Source organism: Pungitius pungitius, chromosome 3, assembly GCF_949316345.1.
Source record: "Pungitius pungitius chromosome 3, fPunPun2.1, whole genome shotgun sequence".
NCBI lineage: Eukaryota > Metazoa > Chordata > Actinopteri > Perciformes > Gasterosteidae > Pungitius > Pungitius pungitius.
Window position 1 is genome coordinate 4,690,118 of NC_084902.1, and position 17,329 is coordinate 4,707,446.

General features: G+C 43.1%; 1 protein-coding gene across 3 annotated transcripts in view; it reads left to right on the forward strand.

The window, feature by feature from the left end:
- Nucleotides 1-17,329, forward strand: part of kcnab1a (potassium voltage-gated channel subfamily A regulatory beta subunit 1a) — a 50,070-nt gene that overhangs the window by 17,706 nt on the left and 15,035 nt on the right. For 2 of the 3 annotated variants that reach the window (XM_037463866.2, XM_037463875.2), the window contains exon 2: nucleotides 15,746-15,789. In XM_037463866.2, coding sequence (XP_037319763.2) covers nucleotides 15,746-15,789 — 44 coding nt within the window. Of the gene's footprint in view, nucleotides 1-12,397; nucleotides 12,598-15,745; nucleotides 15,790-17,329 lie in introns of those variants that run through there. The other variant, XM_037463894.2, reaches the window with a different exon arrangement.

Below are 17,329 nucleotides of genomic sequence, written 5' to 3' on the forward strand. Positions count from 1 at the left end.
TATAGAAACACATTCAAGGAAGACTTAAAAGGCTATTTGCATTAACAGAACATATATTTATTTGCCTTTAGTATTGATTTAGCGCGCAGAGCAGGTGGTTATACTTTTCATTGTCAAGATTTATCTTAAGAAAGCAAACATTCACATTTCTGCTACCTACCCTTTTTAATCCTGTAGATTACAAACATCGGTGCTGTCAGCAACTTTGAGAGATAAGAGTAAAAGGAGCAGGAGGAAGGGAGCGTGTCCAATCCATGAGCGATAACACTTTAATTCCCTACAGAGGCCTGTCATACACTTACTAACGTGCGTACTATGTGTACCTGGGGACAGAAGAACCAGCAGTGCCTCTGTGTCTGTGGCTGTCAGCTGGTCTGGGAACAGTTGCTCTGCCCTTGGACGCCCGCAAAGACGTTGGTGGTAATATTCATTATAGCGACGGGTCTGCGGCCGGAACGAGTCTGTACCTTTTATCTTGCGAGCAATGGATAACAATGACTAACACCTCCCTGTGCGACGCGGAGTGAAATATTTCAACCTGTCGTTGAAGGAACATAATGACGCTGTCTGTCATTTTGCTCTGATTGGATCCCAGTAGCTCTGTACAGCTTTCTCTGGCTGAGGATAACGAGATGGTCCTCATTCGAATGCCTTCAGTGCTTTCTTCACTCACTTCAGCGGATTTATTTAGGAGTGTTTTCAGCCTCTCCGGCAGCATAGAGGAAAGAAAGAAAAATAGAAATTCAGCTCATTATTGATTTAACTCTTTACTGGTGTTTTTCTTTCTTCATCTTGATGAATGCGCAGTTTTCTAATCAAAAATAATTGTCCCTTCCTAAAGTCTCCCACCATCTTCTCCATCACAGAAACTCTTCAAACACACAGACTTCTCCAGCATTTATTCACTGGCTTTTAACACGTGTCATGGTTGCTTAGCTCTTCAATTAATTTGATCCACGGCTCGCCCATAAATCCCCCCCCCCCCAAAAAAAACCCATCATGAACAAAAGGCCTTTTGTCAGTGGATTAGCGCGTGAGGATGATCCGTTTGGTCGATCCGCCCCGCTCCTGACGTGAGGCCAGTTAAAGATTTACGGGCCCGCAGTGCACGGCGGGGGCCAAAGAGGCGGATAGTTTCACGACTCCCCGAGCAGGAGGGCCGCTGTCTGTCAATTCTCTGGGCACCAATCACGAGGCGTGCAGCGTCATCCGCGTGGTTTCCATCTGAACACCCCCCCCACGTCCCAGCTTGAGACTGCACGGCCCATCAGACAGACGTCTGTCTCCGCACCACCGGACGTCCTCCTTCACGCTCGATGTCCTGACAAAAGTGTGAACCGCAGTGCAACTGGTGCATCGTAGCTATCGCTGCAGCTGCTGCTCATAAATAACCTTCAGCAAGGAACACGCTCCTGTTATAATATTTTGTACGTGAGAAAGCATCTACGTCCTTGTTGCTTTTTTTTCAACCAGGAGGCGGTTATTTGAAGGCACCTCTGTGTGCGGCTGACTCTTCCCTCCTCGCTCCCTCCTCTCGTTCCGTCTCTCTTGTAAATTCAGGAATCCCGGGAAGAGTCGGGAGTCGTTTTCTTTCTGATCTCCCTGCTGAAACATGTTCTCGGTGTGTGTGGACTGGGAGGAATCCTTCATCACCAGGGCTCCCCCGAGGACTTCGGCGCGTTGTAATTTAACACAACTGCGCTTTGATCTCTGGCGTACCGCAACCGAAATATTAACATCCAGTTTGATGCAGATCTTACTGCCAGCTAATAATCTACATCCTCCACATCGCCGTTCGACAGGGCAGACGTTTCTGCTGACGACGTGAGGCGTTGCATGGAATCACTTTCAGGAGGATGTATAGAAATGTTTCAGATGGATGAAAAGAGGATAGAGAGATGAGAGAAGATGTGAGAAGTATAATTAATTGTGTTGTTTTTTTTTTATAGCAAATCCTCAGTTTCAGCAATCCGCTAACTATTTGTGCGCTTGAGTGTGTTTTTTTAATGCTCGCCTATGAGGGAATATGTGAGTGCTCAGCGTCTGTGTGAAGTAGGACGCACACTTCCCCCCCCCCTTGATGCCCCTCTTTCAATCCGCTGGGTTCTTCCGTCCTCCCACTCTTTCAGTCTCTGTTCTTCAGTTTCCTTTTTTTCATATTCATCTCCCTCCTTCTCCGAGGAGAGCAGAGGTGTGAAGCTCACAACCTTACACACACCTGTACGCACATACACACAACATGCACAACACAACAACACACGGAGCGCCATGGAAGGCCTCACTGTGAAGCGGCGCGGATCGATCTGTCATTTAAAGGAATAATCAAGCTACATTTATCATGTTAATTGAGTAATAGTTTGGCATATTATTTCTTTCTTTCTATATCTTTGGAGCTTGTACTTTTGCGTTTTGTATCTGACGTTGTCGTTTTAATTAGGGGCCGAAATCCATCCAGTGTGTGCACGCTGCAGTGAACATGTTGCATCTGCATAGTGTGGGTTCAGAGTGCGGTGTTTGTGTGTTTCCATATGAAGCCATATAATTGACTTTCGTCACCATGGAGATGTGAATCGGGGCAAAAGCTGCAGTTGTGTGGGTTTGTCTAATGTGTTTGTGCGATAGGACTTGGTGGAGGTTTTGTGGCTTCATTTCATGTTATTTCTCTTTGTGAAGACAATATGGTATATTAAAAAAACACATGCTTGTTTACTTTTAATTGTTTTTCTTTTTTTTCTATACATTCAGTTACTCCTCATTCTGGTGCTGCTAAAAGTCCGTATGTGTTGTGAGATCTCCTTAAAGCAGAGCTCTCAATTTGTGTACTTCTGTTTTCTCTCGCTCACTCACACACACACACAGACACTCGTGCATAATTGCTCCCTAACATACACAAAAAAATCATACCCTGTAAACACGCCCTGTAAACAAACACTTTAATGATATCCAGATCGATGGAAGGGTAAGAGTAAGCAAAGACGAATTAAAGGGAGATTGTGTGTGTGTGTGTGTGCGTGTGTGTGAGAACAAAGGCAGGACTTGATAGCGAGTGAGAAGTGACAAGATGAAGAGAGTGAAGATTGGATGGAGGTAAAAGAATAGATGGTGAGAGAATCCCTCTAATTCCTCAATCGTACTAAGATGAATTCATTCTCCCTCTCCCCCTTTTCACGTGTGTTTTTCATTTTGTTTTAACATCCAAGCTGAAACGGTAGAACCTTGAGGAGCCTCTAATGTTCACGGTACTAATCCTCATGTTATGCTCAGCACGAAGAGCATCATTATAAAGTACCTCTCGCCTCCAGGTCGAGTCCATTGCAGCTACTAATCGAAAAGGGAAACAGGGATATTCATGCAGTTAAGATTCATGCTGTTTGGGAGGAGAGCTTTACTGTGTTGATGTGCAATTCACGCAATGGTGGAAGCGGTGAAAAGGCAGACTCATAAGAACACCTGCAAGAGTGTGAAAACTCCTTAAAGTCATTACTGCAATTGAATAAAGGTTATATTTCTCGTCTCTTGGCTTACATCTGGTTTATTAGCTATCGCTTACTCGAGGCCCTTCCTCCCGTATACATCATGACCACTCATTTGTAAAAGTAAATACATTTTGAAAAGAAATGTAATCATTCAGTTTGGTTTATGAAATTTAAAAAAAGGAACAAACCTGTTATAGGAGTTACCTGTAAGACATTAGGTGAACTTAACTGGTTGTTAATGAATGTGTGTCTTTTTTCTGGGGTAGATGATAGAGAGAGAGAGAGAGAGAGAGAGAGGAACTTACGAAGTAATGAGGTCAAAAGAGACCCAATAGATACCTTAATGACTGCTTCGCCAGTCAGCAAATCAGTGAAGCAGCTGACGTTACTTAGAAAGCACTTCCTCGACTGAGCCCAATTACCACAATCACTCCTTTAGAATCCAATAAACAGCTGGCCAACACGAACCTACCGAGGGATTCATTAGCACATTACTGCAAATATTTCTGACCATGAAAGATATTCACCGACTGCCTGTTGTTAACCCTTAAAAACTCCCAGCCTGTGGAAAGCAGGTTAAATAATGAGCTTCAGCCATGAGATCCGCTGTGTAACGTCTCAGTAAAGACGAAGCCGTTCACCTGCTCAAATGTGAAACCTTAAAAAATGTAATACAAGAGAATTATGTGCAACAAAGATTCAGGACATTACTCCGTTTAGAAGACATGGTGAAGTTATATTGACGACAGTGGTCTAGTTGTAGAGAATTCCCCCGTTGGATCGTTCAAGACGTCATATTAACAACTGTCCCCTCTCTAAATGAAATATATAAATAACAATGTAAAGTGCGCTTTTAAATAAAAATCAAAGCAATTATGCTGAAACCAGTTGAATAAGCTGATGGACTAGCTTTTTTTTGCATATTTTCCACCAACACAAAACAGCAAAAACTGGACCTAAACAAGGTGAAGTAGAGCTTTAATAACCATAAATCACCATTGACAGAAGATATGATAAGATTAAATGTAACTTCGTTTATCCTGAGGGAATAAAGGAGTAAGGCTATAAAGGGTTTAAGGAGTGTCCCCATAGAAAAGCAACATCGTCCATGGTGTGAAGTCCAGACAAAGGTTACACTACACAGAATGTGTTGAAGGCAGAAATTCATCAGTGCATTCGCTCTGAGGAGATAATAGATATGACCTCAAGTGGCCACATCTAGGGAGGAGAGTGCTGAAATCATTTCCCCCCCATCCTCATTTCTGAGGTGCAGAAATCAAAGCACCAACCAATTCACCCCAATTCCCAGCAACCACAACCCCTTCACAGGGGATCATGACCTGCTGCGATGATGCAACCCGAAGGAGCTTCTGTGCTGATAATGGAGCGGATACGTGCAGGCACACGGGGTGAGACACCGTCTCGTCTTCCTTTTAACACGCGTCTTCTCGCCACCTCCCTTCTCACACGTGTGGAGCTAAAGAAAGGGTGCAAAATTGAAATGGAGCAATCTGGGACGGGTTCCAACAACGAGAGAGAGAGAGAGAGAGAGAGAGAGAGAGAGAGAGAGAGAGAGAGAGAGAGATGGAGATCTTGGTGACGAGCAGCAGGGAGCCATCGAGTGTGCTTATTTCACACTGGATGGACTAATTCAGAGCTCAGCTGGTGGACTGTTGAGAAGATACATGTGTCTTTTTGTTCGACTCTGCAGGAGAGTCACTCGTTCCAGACCTCCACAGTCCCACTGCTACCCCAATTTATTCATGGCTCGCTTCAGTATGAGCGCTTTTACACGCTGGTGCAGCATGTAGATGGTGTACCTGTCAGTAGTTGAACATTCGGGGGGATCCACACATCGCAAAGAGTCTATTGTCTGGATTTGTAAACCTAATTCTAGTTCAGCAAAAGGTCACCTGGTTACAGTTCACTCCAAGATTTTGTTTTATTGGCCTTTGTATCTCAAAGAGCTGGAGACATTTATGGATCCCTCGAGGGATTTACCCAGCAGGGGGATAGGAGGGGGCGAGGCACGGGCTGGATTTAGCTGCTGGGATGGCCGATGCTGCCTAAATGCAACAGGCAGGACTCTCAAATAGATCACACTAATATACATATTACAAATCTTGTCCCAGAGCTCCTCTTCAGACAAACAAACTAAATAAACAAAGAATACTTGATGCGGTGGCTTATATGTTCAAAGTGATGTGACGGTATTGGAAGAAAAAACTCAAAATAGAAAAAGCACTTTCCTTCCATGTGAACTCTGCCCCCTCCTCCTCTCTCCATCTCTACAGTCGGTTCTGATTCACAGAACCTTGATCCTAACAGGACATTTATTAAAATCCCTAAAGGGAAAAGCACTTATCTTGTTCAGTTTCATTTATTATAAGACAATACCGTGATAACAATTCTAACACACTTAACGCGAGTTAAGTTACCAAAGTAGTAACTTTATGCTGGTGATTCGGCCTTGTCTATTCCCTGGAGGAGCATTTTTATGGTCATCAGCAGTTTTATGGCCTTTATTAAACTGTTTCAATGTGTGCACTTGCATGGTGTGTGTGTGTGTGTGTGTGCGTGAGTGTGTTATTTGGAGCTCAGGCATGCACATGTGTGTGTGTGTGTATCAGTCTCTCTACCAATGTGAATGTGTGTGCGCACGCACGCGCGGCGCTCATCTGAGTCTACAAAGCAGTAATTTAGTGGAACCCGTTGGAGCGTTTCTGCTGTGCTGCTCCGTAGGATTTATTGATTGCGTCCCAAACAGCCCGGCTCCCCAACGTGCACTCTGATGGCCGGGATCCTGCTGGCTCTGACTTTTTGCTGCATCCCATGAGTACATTTAATCAAATCTCTGCACATGGCTGAATGTGTGCAGATCTCCTGCAGGTTGGAAGCAGGTATGATTGCTTGTAAAAAGGAAGCATTTGTCTCGCTGCTAATGCGTCTGTGTTCATTTTGTGTTCGTATATAAGTGTTGGTGCTGGGTTTGTGTGTGTGTGCGTTTATACGAATAGCAGTATCCCTCAGTGTGTTCTTTTGGATGTGTTGCCGTGTAGTCACATCTTTCCTGATGATGAAAAGCTCCTAAACGATATCACAGCCCATCAGATCTGATTCTACTTTAGCCAGGATGAACCTTCACAGTAAGCTGATTCCTTTGTGCAAACTGCTAAAGCGACAGCGTCAGTGTGTCTTTAAAACATGCTTCTCTAACGGCTGACACCCAGCAGACGAGGGAAGAGCTCAATAATTCCTTAGAAGCGTGGTCTCGTGGTCAGAAAGTCATTGCATTGTTTCGCTTTGATAGGCTGCATGAATTAGACCACTTGAATAGGGAGTCACACCAGGTGGTCCGATTGCGTCCCTCGGTAACAGTCTAAGATTCACTGACTATGAAGCAAAACCAAATGAAGTGGCATTATAACAATTTGGCTCGTGCACTAAAGAATTCCTGATCGACTTGAAACGTTACGAGTGTTTTGGGAACATTAAAATGTCACCACGGCTCTCATTCACTCATTTGTTGATGTATTCAGGCCATTTCCATTAAGGCTCCCATGCCAGGAACAAACACCAAGGTACTTTGTGTAATTATGTCACCCAAGGAACACTGTTTCTATGAATCTGTTTCTGAAAAGCGAGCGTGATGTGTTCACATGTGATCAAATATATATATAAATATAAAGTGCTTTTGCAGTTTACATTACACTACATTACATGTCATTTAGCTGAGGCTTTTATCCAAAGCGACTTACGTTGCATTTTTAACCCACGGTTTTTCAATTATTCGTTGAAAGATGCAAAAGCTCTCCGCTGAATTTATGTTTATGACCTAGTTCATGACATCAACTCAATATGATTTCTTGAGACCATGACAGGTGACGATAAAATGAATGCCTCTCTGTGTGTGTTAACGAGCCACATGTGTGACGTGTGTGTGTGTGTCCACACATCGATGTCCTTCATTGATTGAACTGAAGTTTTCATTAGAGTATTTGATGACCATCTAGGATTAGTTGACCACGTTGCAGCTTTTTGTGTTGCCCATTGATCTGTGAAGGCAACATTTTTAAAATTGAGTCATTGCAAAAAAGAAGAATTTGTGTGTTGCACCCCACGAGATATTGGGATTTAAACCTGAAATCTTTTAGTGTCAAGGCCGTTTAGAAACTGTCCTTCCTCGTCTGTCCTCCTTTTTTGGGAATTTTAATATAAAGAAGTCATCACTGTATATGGCCCAGCCTTCCTTCTGTATTAATGTCTTTGCCACATGCATCCTCTGGTAACTGTTAGTGGGCTGGACACATATTTATGTAGAACATGACCTTTTTCACACTTAATTAAAGCATTTCTCATTTGGTCGTGGGGAACTGAAAATAAATTGTATTAGAATCTAGTAATAGTGGATGTTGCATTGTTAACTTTAGTCCAATATCCAAATGATTCGTCTGTAATTATTAAGAAACCTTTCAAGTACAAAATCCAGAGCAAGCTTAACTTCAGCTAAAAAATAACTGTAAAACTAAGACTAAAGTAATACTAAATAGTTTTTTTTTGTTTTGCAGTTTGTCTTAAATTACATTACAGGTCCTCCCTTGGTAAATATGCAGGCCGCAGAGTGCTATTAATCCTTACTGAAGTTCTATGTGCAAGGTTGTGAAGTCGATGAAACGCTAATATATTACGCGTGAACACATCCATTTGTACTAAATTTTAAATGCACATCGCTCTATTACACACACATAGAGAAAAACACACTCCCAGTGGGTGATGTCAAATGGGAAGAATACATACAGGCTTATGGTTACACCTGTAAGAGGTGCAAGCAGTGAGTCTGCCCAGTCTATGAATCTCATTTAGTGCGTTTGTTGTGTTTTGCCTCGGGGCTTTCAGTCATGTAGGTTCACATCGGAGATTTCAGGGAATTGAAGCAGTGCTCTTCTTACACACTATAAAGGATGCATTGATGGTTTACCCTCTTCTACCCACAAAAATGTGTTTTTTTGTGCATTCTTTAATATTCTCATATTTAACTTCAACTGAATTCTTAACAACAGCTGTTGTCATAAACGAAAGCAGTCTGTGCAGGAACAAAAATAAGTGCCAGTTCTTGAGGAAAAAAAAGTTTCTTTCCTGGTCAGCATTTCCTCCACAATCTGTCCTTAGTTTGCACTTTAAGTTGCTGCAGCTCTCTGCTGTATTCTGCTCCTCAGGTATACAGTGTTTGGCAATTGTTTGAAATGCCTCAAATTCCAATCGGCATGCAGGAAATGGAAAGAAAATTGATTTGTGTGAGAGGCAAGTGGGGTGTTGTTTTCAAATTATGGATATGGTCTTGGCTGTGAAGCCACGATAACTAGTAAAAGGAAAAAATATCCTCGGACAAAAGATGGCACGATTGGCCTCCGGTTGGGAGAAAAGGATTCTGTCGTGTTGGAAACCATTTAGTCGCTAAACAGCGAGGCCACTTGACAACAAATAGATCAGAGACTTTGGCAGAGTGATTCAAACCTGAAATGTGAGGATCTCGTGCCCACGCAGCCGCTCCGAGCCACTGCAGGCACATACTGAATGGGTCTGTGCTGCTCGGCTCCGTCCTTCTGAACGTCCCACTCAACACAGCACATAATGACTGGGGAGGACACGTGCATGCATGGTTGCTTCTATGTGTCTTAAGAACGTGTTAAAACATCCACTCAGCCTCTCTGCACACATGTAGACATGTAGAAAGACGTCTCTACCTTGTCTCTGTGAGGATGAAGCTGGTTGTGGATAATTTGCATTTACTTTACTAAATTTCAAATTTGCCTCAGGGGAATAATCAAGAGGTGTGTGTGTGTGTGTGTGTGTGTGTGTGTGTGTGCGTGTGTGTGTAAAAATCCTGTTCTAATAAACCTGAAAGGAAGAAAGTAGCTGCCATGCAGAATAGTCTCCTTTGGCTGCCGTTGGAGTGGACAGTCTCTGTTGAATACGCCTGGAGTTGTGTCATTAATCTCTTTAAAAAGCTGAGTCACGACATTGGGGTTCAATTAAGCGATGCGCAGAGAAGCTCCTGCGAGCTTCAACCACGTGGACGCCATCAACCCCTCATCTGTAGTTCAGAAAACACCCTCCAGTGGAAGACTGAGAATACCAAACGGAAAACCAGTAAAACAAAAAGCTCTTGGTGACAAACTGTCTGCACTCTGAAACCCAAAGCGATTCTAACACATTTACATAGAACATCGATAGTGTGGAGGGTTTATTATCGATGAAAGAACTGTGTGTTGTGTTTGTGGGTCGTTTGGAAGGTAGAGGAAAGCCAAGCGTTTAAAGAAGGAGGTTGAATAAGCGCGTCATTCTGTGTACCTTTCTATTTCTGTCAAGAGGTTTGTTGATGATAGAAGGAGCTCTTGCTCTCTCACTCAAATGTATTAAAAGAGAGAGAAATTACACTTGAGTGAAACGACTGCTTGCTACGTGACGTAGTGGAAAAACGAGAGTCCACAGAGTCCACGCCTTCGCCTCCTGTGTGTTTGGCCGCTTGTGCTGTCGGTGCTGTTAGCATCGTTAGCTGCCAGCATCCACCGCGGGCGCGGCCATGTTGAGAGCCGTAGGGAGGCAATAGAAGTGCTTTCCAGTTTGGTTTGCAGCAGCATTTGTGCTTTTTAACTATCATGCAACAAAGCCAAGACTATCTTACAAAAATCATTGATTCCTTTTATCCGTATTTCTCTTCGTTTGTTCTATTTGCCACTGAAGGCAACTTCATCACTCATTTTTCAGCCCTAATTAAGTAATTGAGCCTTAATTGGTACATCATTAATCACTATAAACAGAAGAGTATTCGGATCACCACCTCGGTTGTTTTCCCGGGTTCCTTTTCTTCTCGTCTGTTCTTACAATTTTTCCATCAGACAGAAACAATTACATCAAAGCTTACACATCTTGCATGATTTTAAAGTTGGGAAATGTTATCGGATGTTACAGAATGTCCTAGTTTTTCATCTGAGTTGCATTGATGTGAGCAGTGTGATATAGTTGATATCTCAGCAGATTTGTGTGGGATTTTTTTTTTTTAATCAATCTTCGGCACTGTCTCCCTCTCTTAAGTAGTAATTTAATGGGATATGGAGAAATAATTAGTCTGCACATTATGATGTTTATCTGCAGATGGCTCCCTTTTTTCTCTAAAGTGAAGCCATGATCACGAAGACAAGATTTTATGCAAAAACAATATATTACTAGAACTTCCCGTGAAAGATTATGAATGTGTATATAACATTCTCTCCTAAGAATATAATAACCTTTCAAGTGTTGCATTGTCTCTTCTTCTGTACATCTCTACCACAAGCGCATACTTGGCCCATTTATTTCCTCTGGTAATGTAAACTCAGCAAAGATGTCAAGGAGTTGGATGATGATCTCAGGTCGAAAAGGAGAAACACAAGAAAACACAAGTCAGCAGCAGCTAGGAAACAAAAAGTAAAGGGGCCTTTTGACAAGTTGCCAAGTGAACTAACGCTCAGTTCAGGCCGCTTGCAATAGATTGTGATGAATGTAGGCCTACACAGTGGGCTGGTTGCACAGTGTTCATGTTTAATAGATGATTGCATGCAAGCGGGTTGGTCCGTGAGAGGAAGAGAGCGATGCAATGTTAATACATGCTATTTATTGATTTACGAGAGCGTTATCAGCTCTTTCTGTGCCTTTTTTACTGAGGTAATACTGGATTTGCCTCATGAGAGAAACACAGCCGGGAAACTATTGTTGTCTCCGTGAAGTGTGAAGTGCCAAATAGACTAGGTGTGTTTTTAGAAGCTGAGTGATTACTGTAACATTGTGGCCTACTTTGTCTGGAGCTCAGGTGGCCTTCCTGCTTGACACCCCCCCCACCCCCCCCCCCCCTCACCCCTCACCCCTCACCCTCTCTCATTGATACAAACACACACACACACACACACACACACACACACACACACACACACACACACACACACACACACACACACACACACACACTGCCTTATGTGGCTCATAACCCTTCTTTTGTATTGTAAACAGCAATTCCGATTTCAATTTCAAATTGTTCACAAAATTAAAAACAAATCCATAAAATCAATGAAGGAAAAGTACACATATAAAACGTGACAAATATTGACTGTATACTACGTGTATAGGGTGCCCAAGCAGGAAGTTACTTCTGTGTTGCGTTTATTACTTAATAGTAAAGGAAATAGAATCAATAAAATGTCCTTATAATACAATTGGAACCCAACCTTTAACTGTGTTAAATAAATAAGAAATATTGAAAGTTATTTGTTTAGTTGAAGAAATAAATTCCCTAATCACAGTTTTGTAAAGTGCCTTAATGAACAATATTAAATCTTCTTTTTTGTCACCTCAACTTTGAATTTGACTTCATCTTCTTCTTCTTCTTCTTCTTCCGATTATGCCCGACTCTCAAACTTCTTGTTCCACTCTTTTATATTCAGTAGTTTAAAATGCAAACTTGCAGAACAATTGTGTTTATCTTCCCCGAATACTGAGTAGCTTCCTGAGCCTGTGCAGGGGAGGAGGTGATGGGTACGTCAGTGAGATCTGTGGGGATGAATGTCGACATGCAGGAAGGAGAGAGAGGATAATATCTCCATGGTGTCTGGTAGTAGCAGCAGGGGGGTATTAGAGAAAGTCATTAGTGTCCATCATCAGGCTAATGAAGACATGTTTAAGTGGAGACCAATGGACTCATTGATGGAGAAGGCTTGTTGTGGGTTATCTGTGGGGGGGGGTTGTATTTCAATGAATATTTGATGGGTGAGGACGGCCTTGTTAGTGTGTGTGTGTGTGTGTGTGTGTTTAGTGGTGGGGCTTTTGGTTATTTATGTGTGCGGCTGTAAGTGTCTGCATATCTACGAAGAGTCATTTGAAAGGGGTTTCATATGAGGAGCACGATCAATTTCTCACTTCGTCTTCCATGCGGCGGGAAATCTCCTTTCCTTCTTTTCTGTGTCATGCCGGCTGTCTCACTACTTGTCCTTTTCACGGGCCATACTTTCATCTCTAAATCTGCGGCTGTGAAAGACGAATAAGGGGTGCGTGTTGAGGTTCAGCAATATCCGGGCCAACCATCAGTCAGGTACAGTTGTGGTTTTCGATATGAGTTGAAATTTACAGGCTCGTCCTCATTTCACCTGTTACACTGTGTTGTGGCATGCCCATGCTGAAAATATACACTCACCGGCCACTTTATTAGGTACCCCATGCTAGTAACGGGTTGGACCCCCTTTTGCCTTCAGAACTGCCTCAATTCTTCGTGGCATAGATTCAACAAGGTGCTGGAAGCATTCCTCAGGGAGTTTGGTCCATATTGACATGATGGCATCACACAGTTGCCGCAGATTTGTCGGCTGCACATCCATGATGCGAATCTCCCGTTCCACCACATCCCAAAGATGCTCTATTGGATTGAGATCTGGTGATTGTGGAGGCCATTTGAGTACAGCCAACTCATTGTCATGTTCAAGAAACCAGTCTGAGATGATTCCAGCTTTATGACATGGCGCATTATCCTGCTGAAAGTAGCCATCAGAAGTTGGGTACATTGTGGTCATAAAGGGATGGACATGGTCAGCAACAATACTCAGGTAGGCTGTGGCGTTGCAACGATGCTCAATTGGTACCAAGGGGCCCAAAGAGTGCCAAGAAAATATTCCCCACACCATGACACCACCACCACCAGCCTGAACCGTTGATACAAGGCAGGATGGATCCATGCTTTCATGTTGTAGACGCCAAATTCTGACCCTACCATCCGAATGTCGCAGCAGAAATCGAGACTCATCAGACCAGGCAACGTTTTTCCAATCTTCTATTGTCCAATTTCGATGAGCTTGTGCAAATTGTAGCCTCAGTTTCCTGTTCTTAGCTGAAAGGAGTGGCACCCGGTGTGGTCTTCTGCTGCTGTAGCCCATCTGCCTCAAAGTTGGACGTACTGTGCGTTCAGAGATGCTCTTATGCCCACCTTGGTTGTAACGGGTGGTTATTTGAGTCACTGTTGCCCTTCTATCAGCTCGAACCAGTCTGGCCATTCTCCTCTGACCTCTGGCATCAACAAGGCATTTCCGCCCACAGAACTGCCGCTCACTGGATGTTTTTTCTTTTTCGGACCATTCTCTGTAAACCCTAGAGATGGTTGTGCGTGAAAATCCCAGTAGATTAGCAGTTTCTGAAATACTCAGACCAGCCCTTCTGGCACCAACAATCATGCCACGTTCAAAGTCACTCAAATCACCTTTCTTCCCCATACTGATGCTCGGTTTGAACTGCAGGAGATTGTCTTGACAATGTCTACATGCCTAAATGCACTGAGTTGCCGCCATGTGATTGGCTGCTTAGAAATTAAGTGTTAACGAGCAGTTGGACAGGTGTACCTAATAAAGTGGCCGGTGAGTGTATTAACTCTATAACTACTATGTCTGATAGGACAATCTGTTATCTGTCAGGATTAAGATGGACCCCTGTGAGTGTTCTGGTGTGTAGAAATCAGTTTATAGGTCACTGGTGAGAAATAAATCGACATGACACACAAAAAAAACCTTTTGAATTTTGAGATTTCCCTTTACATGGCTTCTTCTTCCAGTGAGCAGAAGATGTTATAAATGCCCAGTAGCTACATGAAGTACAATTACTCCATTTGCAAATCGAAGTGCAAGGATTGAGGTTGTCGTATCACTCATCTCAATGTGCCGTTTTGCTTTGACGGGTCATTTGTCTTTGCTCCGCTCTGGCTCCTACCAAGTTTTTCTCTTCAGGCCTGAAATAGAGTTCCCCCGCATCGTGATCATTCATGGTTGCGGCCGGGGGCAGCGACATCATCATTAATCGCCTGCAGGGCATCCAATGACTGACTCAGCGCATCTAGTCCCCCCCTGATCTAAAGGCAGAAGATGGCCTATTGGCAGGCCAAAAAATCATCGGCATTTTATGTGCAACAAAAGCAACTTTAATGCAACCTTTCAAATTCATCTTTACACTTTCAGTCATGCAAAAAGTTTCAACGTGAATTTGACGCTGGGCTCTTGATGCTGTGAATGCAGAGCAAAATAAAGTCCTGTGACTTGTTGTTCAAGAGCACCTTGTATAAAGTGTTCAGTGTCCTTGGTGCAGACTTTGTAGGTCAAAGAAGGATCTAAGTATCTAAGAATCAATCTACTAAGGCTGTCTCCACTTTTATGCCCAATTAACTATTCTGATATTGTAGGATGTAGAGGTGTCAGTCCATGCCGAACTGAAGCGGTTTTGAAAGATGAGCAAAGATGACAGATTGCTGACAGCTGTGAATAACGTACTCATCAATCAGTGCACAGAACTGAGGCTGTGCATCAAATGCATGTTTTTAATTCAGCCATCGACAGACTTGAGATATGAGAATTTAAATAACTTAAATAACTCCTCTCTAAATATGATTCATTATCAACATATATATTCTGACCTGTGCCACCTGTTCTGTCAACAAGTGGATTAATGAGAGCAGTGGTTTACCTTTGCACCTGCTCAGAAGTGTGTGTCCGTGTGTGTGTCTCTGTGTGTCCTGTAGTATTAGTTTAGTCATTAGTCCACGGACGCTCCCACAGGAAATTGACATGACAGGACAATAACTCGTCCTCATGCTTGACTTGACAGTGGAACAGGACATTCTCTGCTGTAATACAGGAGTTAGTCAGGCATTTTCAAATGTGTTTATATGTTTTTGGAAAACTCTTTTTTTTACAAACCACAACTAAGACAAGGCGCTCAACCCCAAATTGCTACTGTGTATGAATAGGTATGAATGTTTTGCACTTTAAATGGGGCATCCATTTATTATGAATGCAGGTGAATGGCTGAATTACATGTAGTTTGTAGTGAAGCGCTTTGAGTGGTCGGAAGACTGGAAACGCAATAAGTGTCATTTTTACCATGAACAGGATAAAGTGCAAATACAGCTAATAAGATGCATCATTCTGTTATTGAATGTTTGTTCTCACGGCTGACTGGAGAGTGACATTAAAGGACACACACACACACACACACACTCACCTGTTTAAACGCATTGGGACGTTCACCCCAAGGTCTGTAAAAGTGAAGTTCAATTTCCTGTTGTGGAGGAATCCAAAGAGCTGTCAAGTGATTATTTGAAGAAAAGCATCATCCATCCTCTTGTTTTACAAGACTTCTCTTTACTAATCTTCTGTTCGGTTGAACTTATTATGTTTAATACAGTACATGTGCTTTTTCTGTTACAGGAACCTTGGGAAGTCAGGACTCAGAGTGTCTTGCTTAGGGCTCGGTGAGTAGACTTTTGGCCTCATTACCCACAATGCATTTCTCCCTCACTGACTACACCAACGACGACGACTAAACACACGACACGAAAATAAAAAAGACCCAATGGTCGAGTTTTGCTTTTAAATTTACACACTTTATGAAGCCACCTGGCGAAACTTGAATTATGACTGGTGACTGTGAACTGAACACATGTCAGCTCTCTGGTTGCAGTTTAATTAGGTGGTGTTACTTCTTTGTGGGTGTGTGTGTGTGTGTGTGTGTGTGTGCGTTGCCATGTCAATGCGGGTTGCAGCGTTAAAATGTGTTCACAGAATAGTTCACTTCTCGTATAAGTCAAACCCGCTGCGCTTCAGCTTCAATATATAGCATGAGAGTGGGTAGGAGACAACACACACACACACACACACAGACACACACAGCATACCTACTGTATATCTGTCACCATGGAGAGCTCTCAAATAACCCCTGAGCACTGTGTGTCTGTCTGTGTGTGTGTGTGTGTGTGTGTGTTTACTTGAAACAGGAAATGTATGTGATAGAATCCGGGATGATAAACGCTGATAAAAACATGGATACAGGGCCTGAAACTGTTTTTTTTGTTTTTGTTTGTTTGTTTCTTTAAAAAGAATCTGGTGAAATAAATGTAACTTGTTGAACACTGATGCTTTATATGATCATTTAGTATTGTAGTAATGTAGAAGTATAGCTAATGAGATTTCACGTTTCATTGATTGATCAGTTTTTTTTTTTTGAATCTTCAAAGATTCAGGTTGTGTCTTTGATTTTTGCTTTTTGTAGTGACGATGAGATCAAGTTTGTTAAGTTCAAGAAAAACGTCACAATAGAATCCCTGGCAGGGGAAGCTTTCTGGTGTCTCTCGCTCTCAGGGCCGGATCCGAGCCCCAGCTGGTCCCCGGTAGACTGAGGGGTCTGACTCAATATGGCGGAGCGTTCACGGTGCAGAGAAGGTCAGCATAATGCCAGGCGCCCGCCACACGCTGCGCCCAGGGCGCACGTAGCGCTGGCAGGGGAGAGCAGGAGGAGAGAGGAGGAGGAGGAGGAGGAGGAGAGAGGAGGATAGAGGAGGAGGAGGAGGAGGAGGAGGAGGAGGAAGAGGAGAGAGGGCAAAGAGCAGGATGCTAAACGGTGTTTCAATCAAGGAGCAGTGCCGAGATCAATAATGATGATGTGTGTGTGTGTGTGTGTGTGTGTGGCTTATGTGCTGATATTCTCACAATGGTATCGTCATTTTGCATAAAAACATCAGTGCAGGACCTATGCACCACGATGCCCCGGGGGTAAGACCGTCTCACTATGTTCACTTCACTTGATTGCATAATATTAAAAAGACACCTTTTTTAACAACATGCTGTTGTGTCAGATTCTATTCCCTTATTTTTCACTTCATACGAGGGACGATGCTGTTCCAGAACATTCGATGGAAACAGACCTTCGGCCAACTTGGAGCACTTTGGTTGCTGAATTCCAGCCGTAATGGGACTTAAGACCCAGGGCTGCTTTTAAAGCTTTGAATCTAAGCT